Genomic DNA, 12,635 nt, shown 5'->3' on the forward strand with positions numbered 1-12,635 from the left:
GGGGGGGGTTACATACACCTACAGGGAGGTAGACAATTTTACAGGATTATATTAGGAACAGAGAAGGAAAAGCAGAAAATGGACAATTAACATATGTGTATCAGAGGAATTCTTCTGTGGGATATTTTACCCCCTGAGAAACCCTTTCAGATATCCCAGCATTACACTGTAGATTAAGAGAGAAGGTGTCAGAGCTGCCTTAGAAATGACCTCCATGAATAATTGACTGCACTTCAGCCTGGATCACCATCATTGTACTCTAAAAGTGTTTTATACACAGACCTTCAATAAGCAGCTTCCAGTCCCCTTGTTTTTATACAGGTCAAGCAAGCAAGGTGCCCTCAGTAAATGGTCCTGCCTTTTCATAATTCATTACGTATAGAAATGAAAAGAGTTCTTTTTTGTTGTTGAACAAATAGTCTGTGTATTTTTACTGAAAGATACTCCAGTCAAAAAAATAAATAAAATAAACATTTCCAAGCTGTTTTGAGGGCTACTAAATCTTTCTTACTATATAGCCAGTCCTTGTTTCTGTCAACTATCCTCCATGCAAGATACTTGTGTGAATTTCGTTCCTCAAAACTATCATTATTGTTGTTCAGATCAATATCCTGATGTATCTAACAACTGCCTAACTTTTATGTGCTGTTTAAACACCTGCTCCGCCCAACACCAGTGCATGCATGCACTGTGACTCTGCCAGGGCTGTAGAAATGAAACACTGCCAATAGAATAGGTTGAAAAGATACATGTCCATCCAGTTCATGTGCCAAGCAAATAAAAAAAACTTAATTTGTGCTAGCACATGATTGGTAGATTGATTAAAGTTAAAACAACTATATCGTAGTTACTAAGCTCAGTAAACATTCAGTTTGCAAAGAAAACATTCACTTTGCAATGTGAAGTTTCTATTCCTTGTATGTGCTCAATGACACTTGCAGGAGCAGTTGCATATTGACAATCAATACAAATGTGTAATACATAGCAATTCCCGGCTGTCATTTTGACAGCGGGTAATTGCCAGTAATGGTATTGGGGGAGCGGTGACGGGGGGAAAGGAGCTGAACGTAGAAGATATGTCCTAGAAACTTGTTGAAGTTTTAAGAAAGGCATTTAATAATATTAAATGTATGTATAGTCAAAATAGAGTGTGGAAGGATTAGAGCCTCTGTCATATTTCTATTGATGTTTCTGTCTGTTGCCACCAGATGGAAAAGTGATAGGAAATTCAGAATTTTGCAATTGTCACCAGAACAAGAAGTGAGGAGAAATGTTCCAGTAAAGACACTTGTTCTGGTGACAACAATCTAAGTAGATTTTCCCTCACTTTTTAGGGATTTCCTCTCACTTCCTTTGTGCCTCACGGGCAAGAAGTGAAGAACTCCACACAATAGGATGCAGGCAGCAAACAATAAAATGACAGGGTTTCAATGGTCCCCTACCCTTTCCAAATGGAAATAAAAATGTTTGGGCTATACATACACTCTAAGTCAATGATCTGCCAAGACACCCAGATTCTTCTCTGTCATTGCTTTACCCAGTTCTGCTTCCCCCCTGTTTATTGTTTGCAACATTAAGCCCAAAAGTGCATGATTTTACATTTACAACAACATACTGTACCTCTCCTAAACATCTTGTCTTGAATGTTATTGTAACTGTACTGTCTTCCTTTATATTGTAAAGCGCTGCGCAAACTGTTGGCGGTATATAAATCCTGTATGATAATATTGATTTGCCGTATAGTTGCATGCCCCACAAGGGCATCCAGGTCAGCTTCTAAGTTAGAGACATCTTGTAGGGCAGGGATCAGCAACGTCAGACATGCACACCTTTTTCACCTGTACCTGTGCCAATAGAAATACAAGGCTGCCATTGCTAACCATCTGACAATTCTAGCTGCCAAGCTGTCTCTTGCATCAGTAATGTCTAAAGCTCATACCCAGAACAAGCATGTAACAAGCAAATACAGTCAAATTCAAACTCCTGGTCTGAACACTTGTTCTAGGTAACTGACTCAGAGAGTAATGGATACACTAGATCAATAGGGCAACCAGAGAGCTAGCATTTTCAGAAGGATATGTTAGTATTACCAGCCCCAGTTTCTTCAGTACAAGTTTCCTATAAAAACTGTTCAGATAAGCTTCACAAGGAATTCACTTTTACCTGAGCTGGCCTACTCATAGCCTTGGATTGTGAGAAGAAGCAGTAAAGCACAACCATTGTGTAGCACTGAAAAGCAGGAAGCAGAGCCTAAGAATGTAAGGGGCAAAAATGGCTGCCCTCCTGTTCATATATCATTACACACTACACACAGAAACAAAGTTTGTACACTAACACACAGGGATAATATTTACATTGAGCTGATTAGTTTTACATGTTTACCCCCCAAAAATATAGAAAAGGCTATACATTATAGTTCACATAAACAAGGACTACATGAACTTCCAGTGACAAGTTTAAGAACACGTAATAAATATTAACCCCTTCGTGACGGGAGACGTACACTGTACGTCCAGCCACAAAGGGACCAAATGACTCGTCACGTACACTGTACGTGACGAGTTATTTGCTGCACTAGAAGGCTGCTAACCGCTGAGAATCAGCGGTTACCTTTCAGTAATAGATGTCTAACTATCTAGAGATCCATTACTGAAAGGGTTAACCTTTTTCAGACACCCGATACCTTAATATCGGGTGTCTGAGAGTCACAGCAAAGCAGACACACATGTCGGCTTTTGCCGGCATTCTGACAGCTCGTATAGATCGAGAGATATCTCTCTCAAGCTATACTGGCTTTTTTTTTTTTTATCTTTTGACTTTCAAGAATAGATACAAAATGTTATGTATTAGACACATAATGTATCTATTCTTGAAAGTAGAATGTTTAAGTTTTCTGAAACATTCACTGACAGCTGAATCCTGAACTGCTGCAGGATCAGTGTCACTAACTTATTATCGGCTGTTCTGAAGTTTGAAGCAGCCTGAAAAAAAAAAAAAATGTATTAATTTATCAAGCAGTAATAGTGAGATTAATTCACAATGACTGCCTGATATAATTAAATAAATAAAATTTGTCAGTATAAAAAAAGTGAAAAGTGTAAATAAATTTAAAAAAATAGTGAAAAGTGTAAAAAAATTAAAAATAAGGGACAAATAAATGAATGTATGTATTGCATTTTTTTTTAGCTGTGCTGGTTTTGTTAAAAAAAAATACTACAAATCAAAACTTGGAAAAAAAGTTTTTTTTTACGTTTTTTCCTCTTTTTTTAATTTGTATTTGTCCTAAGTGAGGCGTTAGACACACATATGTGATATAAATATATAGCCCTATCTGTCCTCTAAAAAACAATATATAATATGTGTGGGTGCACTTTGTAAGAAAGTATATTACTGACGTGGAAGAATCACACAGCAAAAATGTCAAAAGTGTGTCAGTCATTTACGAACAGAAACCAAAAACAAGCTCAGTCATGAAGGGGTTAAACGAGAATATGTATGAACTAAAAAAAAGGGACTGAGTTCTTTCTACCGTGATTAAAACGTATCCATGTACTGCACATTTGTATTTCCCTTATGTACTGTTTTATAAATATGTAAGTGTGAGTCTTTTCTTGCACTGCCTCTAGCTATAATTGTTTCCTCCAGTACCAATTATAGCTGGTGTCAAAGGGAGTGTAAGTGAGCCAACATTAGAACTAGCAGCTGACCCTCCGCAGGTCAATAAACATTCAGAGTTTCTGTATCTGGATTGTGCTCCTTGGCTCACTGTGTGCTCTGTATGCCGGCAGATGAAGCTCTTTGTGTCTGAGTATTCTTCTATATGATAATTATAATCACACGTGGCGACAATGCATTTACTAGCCATGATTTCCCCACTCTGTGCAAAGGACTTGCTCCTCATATCCCAGTATAATCATCCTGCCTGGTGCCTTGGGCTTTGGATGTGTTTAGTGCTCAGTCAGATCTGAAGTGCATGTTGTTTATAGTGACAGCCATCCCTTGCCTCCAGGTTCACTGGCCTGTTGAGCTGCTCTTATGCTGCACTGTGTAATGCTGAGCAGCTGGTTGTTTCCGCAGGGCCCTCTGGCTTTACATGAGAGCCCAGGGCATTTTTACCTGTTTGTATATAGATGGTGCTAACAGATCTGAATGGTAAGTGTATCCTGTATGTGTTTGGTAAATGGGTGGTGAAAGTTTGCTTCAAAACATATTTTTATACTCTAGCAAGTGAGCAAAGTCTGAAATAAATAATGCTGCCATTTTTGTCATTTTACTCTTTGCTGGCACACAGATAGTGGCTGCTAATATTTATTTTAGCATAACGACTAAGTTTATAAATAGTTAAACCAGGCCACTAAAATGTAAGGTCCGCTTATGTGGCTGCCTCCCACCCCCTTGCTGTCAGAACGCTGCATTATAATAATAAAAAAAAACATTGGGGAGGAAATCGTAAACAATTCTTGCCTTACTCCCAAGTTTCCAGCTGGGAGTAAGGTGAGCTGGGGTGATCCTGGGAAACTTGAAGAACCCAAATAAATCCCACGAGAGCACGCACCTTTTGCTGTGCTGTAATGTCTATTTGTGAGAATTGGGATCCTTAGCATTCCCAAGATCATAGCGTGAGACTCAGTGATGTCAGCGTCAGGAAGCGTCCGGAACACGGGAATAAGGTATTTTTAATGCATTTTCTTTCAGGGTATTTTTTTTTTCATGCATTATTTTGTCAACAGTGGTGGGGGCAGCCACATATGAGGAACTTGCACTAAAATGCTTCAACAATGATAAATATGAACTCAGCAAATAATTACTGTACTCTATTCGTTTGTCAGGCTACACTACTGGCTGAGCAGCATGGAATACTTATTAGTTGCATTGTTTGACAAAATATTGGACTCTGCACTTTGGTTAAGCTGATGTTTGGGAACACTATAAGGAAATAGGACCTCTGTTATAGAATTTTGTTTATTTCAGGGTTTTTTTAGAGGTGCGCCGAAATTAAATTTTCAGAACCGAAAAAACATTTTTCTAACCGTTTCAAATTAAAAATTTTATTTTAATGTATTTTTATTAAATATTTTTATTTTTTACTTTACTGTTGGGGGCTTCGGGGAAATATTGGGGGTCTAAACAGCCCCCTGATATTTTCCTTTTAAAATAGAAAAAGAGATTGAGAACACAGAGTCCTCAATGTCTTTTTCTGCATCCCCTGTTATAAATGAACAGGAATCCTCTATACTGAGTGCTCCTGTCCATTCATAACCTGTAAAGATAGTATTTTTACCCCATCCATAATCATGAATGTACAGGAAGTGATGTAGATCACTTCCCATGCATTCATAATTGGGGACACAGTAAGCATACTATGTCCTCAGTCAGTCCTCACTGATCGCTGAGCAATTGTACTCCGCTCTCCATCCTGACTGCTCCACCTGTCACAGGAGGGTCAGTGCGGGAGAAGAGTTTGGTCTCCTGTGACAGCTGACAGCTCTCCTCCCCACACTGCCCCGCCTCCTGAAAGCTTCTCTCCTCCCTGCTGGATGATGGTCTGTGTTCCCTCGGATCCCAGCTGCCTCTGCCAACACTGGAGAGCAGCAGGCGTTGGAGGGGACACATACCGGCGCCCAGCAGGAAGGAGAGAAGCTTTTAGAAGTTTTAGACGTTCAAGACGAGCACACTGATATAGGATCACTCCTGATGTCCTTTTTTTAATAAATACATAAAAACAAGCATAAAAAGGGCTTTGTTTATACACAATACATTTCCCAATAAGTGGATCAATTTTATTTGAAAAAAGGAGTATGGTAGTTCTGTAAATTTTTTACTTCCTTTCTGATACATGTATGTCTGCCGGTAGTGCTATAAATATGAATGTGCAGGGAGCATTTGTGTTTAATCCTGTGAAGAGGGCAGGGCAGCCACATGCAGGCTTGGCTTACCTCAGGGAACAATAGCAATCAGACAAGGTTTTCTAACCTGTCAGAAAGTTATTTCTCCCAGGATGTGTCAGCAGGCACCCATAGGCAACAGATTTTCATCCAAGTCAGAACAGTCAGCTGTCATCTCATGTCCGTATATATTTAAAGGGCTGAAAGGGTTTATATACTTTTTCACCTAGTAACTGTGCAATTGCTTTTCATACATATGTCTATTGTGATTTTTTTAAGCTGTTCTTGCAGAATTCAAAATCCCCCCAAATTTAAAGATGTTATATTGCAACTGTGTGGATGACTATTAAGAGTTATGGGAACATCACAATAGGTATGTTTATTTTCACCTAATGGGTTGTCCAGTTTCTGAAATTGCACAGTTAAGCTGAGGTCAGTTGAGATCTAAAGCGTATTTCCACTTTTGCAGCCAAATTCAGATATCACATAACACATTGCCTGCTGGTAGATTCAGATACCGTATGTTTGCTACATGTTCAGGACTGAAAAATCCTGCTTAGTTTTTCCTGTCTAAGGAGGTGGGGGGGATTGTTTGAGATAATTAACCCTGTCTTTACTGTGCTGATAGATTTCATTATCACTTATAAACTAGCTGACCAGAACTGTCTGTCCTAACAAAGACTTAAAGATCTCAAGCCCTCGTATGTTAATACACTTATTAAGAAACTGTCCCTCAGTCTGTCCCCCTTTCTGCACACTGGCATCTATTCTGACCACTAGAACCTGCCTGTAGAGTCCTACGTATAATTCCAAACAGCATGAAAAGCAAGACATATGTTTCCATTGTTCTTAGGTATGCTGTGGGAATGGGAACACATAACAAACATAAATTTGGCTGCAAAAGTGGAAACCTTGAACCTGATGTATGGTGAAAGCTATACAACTGACTCCAACCCAATAAGCAACTCACTCAGATTGCCTGCTGGTAAATGCAGATAGGTGAGATCTCTGTTATGACTCTTATGGACCTTTGGCATATACACATCCAGGTAGCCCAACTTTTCTCCATCCTGGAACTCTGCCGTCTACCTTGCCCCAGAGCTAAGGATGCACAAAAGTATGTGCCTAGGGTTTAGAACTCTCTATATGAATAATACAGACATTGAATGGATCTTAGGGACCAGTAGATGTCTAATTTTCTTTACTTTTCCTTTAATAGCCTTTACCATGCAACAAGTTTAATAAAACATGATCTGTACCCTCTTATAAAGTGCATCCAGACTGTACTGTTAGGCCTGTTCAAGAGGCAAGCAGGGTAGGTCAGTTGAAACATACCTTTGAATTCTAAAAAGCAGATCCCACAGCACTCTGGTTGTGGGTCATGTGACCTGAAGTCGGCATTACATTTGACATTGCGGGTACCAATATTAATATTGTTTTCGGTCACTAGCTGCTGACATCAGTACCCACCTGCAGTGCTGCTGCTAAACTAAGGCTGGGTTCACACCTGGGGTTTTTTTTATTAGCGTTTTACCCTTGTGTTTTTGCACTTTTTTGGGGTGTTTTTGTGTTCATTGAAATGCGCGTTTTTGAAATCACTAGAAGCTGTCCAATGAAAACTACTTCCTGAGATACATCATTTCCTTTTCCGGTTTCCAAGTTTGACAGTGTAAAGTGTGTGGTGAGACGTGTTACCATGGATCTATACAAACAGATAGACAGTGCTGATCATGCATTTCTGACCTGCAGCTATTGTGGAACTACAAATCCCAGGATCCACAGCAAGTCTGACAAAGGTTACATAGTATTTGAGGTTGAATAAAGACAGTCCATCAAGTCCAACCTATTAGGATCTCATTCTAGGAGTACCTGTACCCCTATATATTACGGTCCCTTAAGAAATCGTCCAAAAGTTTCTTGAACAATTCCACATTATTTGCTGAAATCACCGCCTGTGGCAGTGAGTTCCAGACTCTAACTGATCTTACTGTGAAGAACCCCCTTCGCCCCTTGTGCTGGAATTTTTTTTCCACCAATTTTAGGTGATGAAGGTATAGCACCATGCGGCCTAGGCTTGCTGGGATTAGGTCTGAGTCACACCTACAGCAGGTAGACATGTACACATGAAGATGTTGAAAATCAAAGAACAAACTTGGACTTGCAGTAATAAATCATGAAACCTGCACCACATGTCACATACCTTTGGCCTTGGCCTCTTTAACGGTGAGACTGAAAGTTTCCCAATCACTCCAGATTTTTTGGCCAATTTCTGACCATGCCTGCTTCCTCGTCCTCCTATTTTTATAGCCTGTGTCTTGCAGTTCGTATATGCATGGCTTTACATGCATCATGCGGATACAAGTCTCTGTATCCACAAGGCCACACAGTGCTGAGTCCTCCATGATGCAGTAAAGTGGTCCAAAAGTGTGCCTGACAGTCCCCGGAGTGTGCCCGGTGTGCCTGTGATAAACACGCATTTTATGAACACAAAAACGCTCAAACGTGCTTTTAAGGGCATTTCCATTGAAGTCTATGGCAGAGTCAGCGCTTAAATCTGCCAAAAAGAAGCTAATGTACTTTTTCCAGTGTAGGGCATTTTTCAGTGTGACAAAACGCGCTGAAAAACGCCCAGGTGTGAACCAGGCCCATAGAAATGCATGGGATTTTCAATGTAAAGCGTTTTTCAGCGCTGAAAAACACCCAGGTTTGAACCAGCACTAAGTCTTAGGTCTTTTTCTCATGTGTATAGGTGTGCAGATCATTTGTGAGATGTAACGAGAACACACTTTCGTTGTATACATAATATGGGAGATACAATTGCTACAAAAGAAGCCATTTTGTATTTTTATGTTCAATGCAATACGGCAACTTGGAGGTGTCCTGTACAGAAAGCCCCCGGAATTGTCATTTCCTGCTTGTGTGATTGGCGCACCGATTTTCTCAAAAGTCTTTATAGATACAAGTCAAATTTTCGGCATCCTCATTAATAGGAATCTCAGTGTCCCGGAGATACTCCATAAGGGATGCAACTTTCCTCAGCAGAACACTGAGATTTCAGCAGTGATGATAATGAGCAAGAACCTCCACATCAGGGATTTGGTGAAACAAGCAGCTATTTCTTTAGAACTGTAAATGGTAGGAATCTGCAACGCAGTTTAATATCCTTGCAATGTGCATAGATCACCCAGAGGAGATTGTTTTTGTTTTTTCACTTTAAAGCCAGAGTTTAATCTGCTTATATTTTGCCTCCCCCTTTACCCCTCATCAAAATGCTAATTACATTTCTAAACAAAGACTTTCATTATGTACTTTATTTTAGACCCAGAGATGTCATTACTGGGTCTCTGTGCTTCTCTATGCAAATGCAGAAAAATCATGGCTGGTGGGAGGGGCCAGCAGGGTGCTATACAAAGCTTCCTGAAAACATCACAGCACTCTGCATCAGTTCTTCTTTTACAAGCCCTCAGTCCTGATGCAAGCAGTGCGGTGGCACCTGGGAACAGTTATACAAATTTTAAAATGTCTTGGTTGGTGGATGATAGTCTGGCTGGGGTGGGAATTCCTAGGAAGGATGCATTAGGATGACTGGTGAGGAAAGTGTCAGATGATGCTGGATGTCCTCCAGCCAGGAAATGAGGCAGGCTCTATCCGACATGGTGCAGCTTCTAATGCCAGGGATCCCAGCCTGAAATAAGTAATCTCAGGGAGGGGCCCTTTTCATTTCAGGTAGGTGCCCTCTACCCCTCCCCCCCCTCCCCCCATCTGCGGAGGCGGGTGTGTGTGTGCAATAACAAGGAAGAGAGCCCCCCTGAAATGGTGGCAGATAGCAAAGAAGCTAATGCTTCCCTTGCTATCTCCTGTTTTTGTTTAGTATTTTGACAGCTGCTGCTGTCAGAATAAAAGAAAACAAAAACAAAGAACGTCATAGCTAGATTGAATAGCTAGATTGCTATTGGCTATTTCAATCTGTAATAGCCAATAGCGAGCTGGCTATTGCACCCGCCCTCTGCTGCTGTCAGTCAGCAGAGGAGGACCTGATGGAGAACTTCAGGTCCACCTCTGCTGATTGACAGTAGCAGTGCGTGGGTGCAATAGCTAGCCTGCTATTGGCTATTGCAAATTGAAATAGCCAATAGCAATTTAGCTATGCATTCCTATGCTGTTTTTTGTTTTTTTTTGACTGACGGCGGCTGGATTTTTAGATCGAGCAGAGTAAACCTTTCCGGGAGAAAATGTTCCGGGTGTCTGGGAGCCGTTATCATATAGCAGGAGACTCCTGGAACATCGGGGAGAGTTGCAATGTCTGTCATACACAATGTGAGAAGATAACAGTGTTCAGTGAGATCAGAGTAAACATTTACAGCACAGGAGAGGAGAGGAGCCGGTACAACGATGCAAGACTCTGTGTAAGGCTGGAGTTCAGCTTTAAAGTAGTAGATTCTGCTGCTGTGCTCATGTAACCTCTATAACTATGTGCAGACTGTACAATATGCAGTCAGTGGCTTATTGATGACAGTAATCTATATAAATTGTATGTAGTTCATAATTGAAAGCACCGATAATAGCAACATTGAATGTCGTGTCTGACGGGAGACTTGTGCTGAGTGGTTAAATGCTTGTTCTCCGTTTGTTTCCACGCAAAGCGCATCGATTCCCCGTCACCATCAAATCTGCTTCTCTTCATGTTGCCGTATGTAGCCTTTGTTTGTTCTGCAGTCTTTGTTCCGGATAATGTTCTTCTTGTCAGACTTGCTCTGACTGTGTGTTATCTCTGGCCAGACAGACACCGGATGCTCCCAATGCTACCACATAGCATCTTTGTATGTGTCATCTACCTGGGCTTGTTCCAAGGCCAATGTCATACAACTGCTGTAGCTATTAATGAAACCGTTATACTCAATGAACTCAGAATGGAAATATGATGGAAAACATACTAATGCAGCATCCTGTGTAAAACTCCCCCACATAACTCTCTTATTGCTTCTGACCTCCCAATCTATTGTTTCTACGATTTGTATTATGTTAGTAGGCCTTGAACTGAGTATGTGCCTCCTACAGTAACAATTCACCATGTCCACAGTCCAATACAGCAATGAAAGCAAACATTGAACGTGATCATCTAGACAAAGACAAATACATTTATTTATGGATGGTTCTGTCAGCTACAAATGGAATGCTGTGAGCCGGTGTTCACAAAATCCAAAGCCATATGGCCCTTTGTGAAAAAGTGTTGTGTTATCTTTGACTAATATTTAAAATTAGTTTGATCTGAAAGATTAAAGTGTGACAAAAGTGCCAAACAATGAAAAATCAGGAAGAGGGCCAACACTTTTTCACACAACTGTATGTGACTGTTTTCTCTGTACCTTTTATTATTATAAAGTTTAGACTGAGTTAGTGGAAGAACTAAAAGGACAGATATGTTGAGGTGGGATAGGCTTTCCTGAAGAGATGAGTTTTTAAGGATCACCTAAAGGTGAACAGAGTAGGAGATAAGCGGACAGATTGGGGTAGGGAGTTCCAGAGGATGGGAAACACTCTGGAGATGAGTGTGGGAGGAGGTAACAAGAGAGCTAGAGAGCAGGAGGTCTCGATTTTTTTCCGGTTAATATAGTTTTGTGGCAAGCAACCTCTTATGGTTTAGAGGGTGGAGCTGGCTTATTTGTCAAAGTAACTTAACCTACTATGACGTTAATCAAAGTCTCAATGTGAGATTAGTTGTCAAGTTTGCCATTCTGGAGATGCTATAACAATAGTTTTTTTTTTTTAAATTCCAGATTGACCGATATGCTCAGCAAGATCTGAAGAAGGGCCTTCACTTGTATGGGACGGAAGGAAACATAGGTCTTACTAATGCTTGGAGCATCATCCAAACTGATGTAAGGAAATGTGTCATTACTGTCAGAATGTTTTATGTAGTGCTATAGGCATACACAACGCGAGGCATTTGTCTGTATGCAGTACTTGCAGGAGTTACACACTCGCCCCTTTATTAGGTACACCTCTTCAACTGCTCGTTAACACAAATATCTAATCAGCCAATCACATGGCAGTAACTCAATGCATGTAGACATGGTGAAGATGGTCTGCTGAAGTTCAAACCAAGCATCAGAATGGAGAAGAAAGGGGATTTAAGTGACTTTGAACATGGCATGGTTGTTGGTGCCAAGCAGGCTGGTCTGAGTATTTTAGCTGTTCTACTGGGATTTTCATACACAACCATCTCTAGGACTTACAGAGAATGGTTCGAAAAAGAGAAAATATCCAGTGAGCAGCAGTTGTGTGGACGGAAATGCTTTGTTGATCCCTCTGATGAGGTCAGAGGGGAATGGCAGACTGGTTTGAGATGATAGAAAGGCAACCATAACTCAAACAAACACTCATTACATTACATCCAAGGTATGCAGAATACTTATCTCTGAAAGCACAACACATCGATCCTTGAAGCAGATGGGCTACATCGACAGAGTGCCACTCCTGTCAGCTAAGAACAGGAAACTGAGGCTACAGTTTGCAAGAGCTCACCAAAATTGTAAAATAGAAGTTTGGAAAAACGTTGCCTGGTCTGATGAGTCTCGATTTCTGTTGCGATATTCAGATGGTAGGATGGTAGGTAGAATTTGATGTAAAAAGCATGCAAACGCGGATCCATCCTGCCTTGTATCAACGGTTCAGGCTGGTAGAGCTTTGCATCATGGATTTGCACCCGACAAATCTGCAGCAACTGTGTAATGCTGTCATGTCACTATG

At 40.7% G+C, this 12,635-nt stretch overlaps 1 protein-coding gene across 2 annotated transcripts in view; it reads left to right on the forward strand.

The window, feature by feature from the left end:
- TSPAN4 (tetraspanin 4) overlaps positions 1 to 12,635 on the forward strand; it is a 268,961-nt gene that overhangs the window by 246,870 nt on the left and 9,456 nt on the right. For both annotated transcript variants that reach the window (XM_018556043.1, XM_018556042.1), the window contains one exon: positions 11,663 to 11,764. In XM_018556043.1, the coding sequence (XP_018411545.1) occupies positions 11,663 to 11,764 (102 nt within the window). The remainder of the gene's footprint in view (positions 1 to 11,662; positions 11,765 to 12,635) is intronic.

Source organism: Nanorana parkeri, unplaced genomic scaffold, assembly GCF_000935625.1.
Source record: "Nanorana parkeri isolate BGI_ZX_2015 unplaced genomic scaffold, ASM93562v1 scaffold222, whole genome shotgun sequence".
In the NCBI taxonomy this organism is placed as follows: Eukaryota; Metazoa; Chordata; class Amphibia; order Anura; family Dicroglossidae; genus Nanorana; species Nanorana parkeri.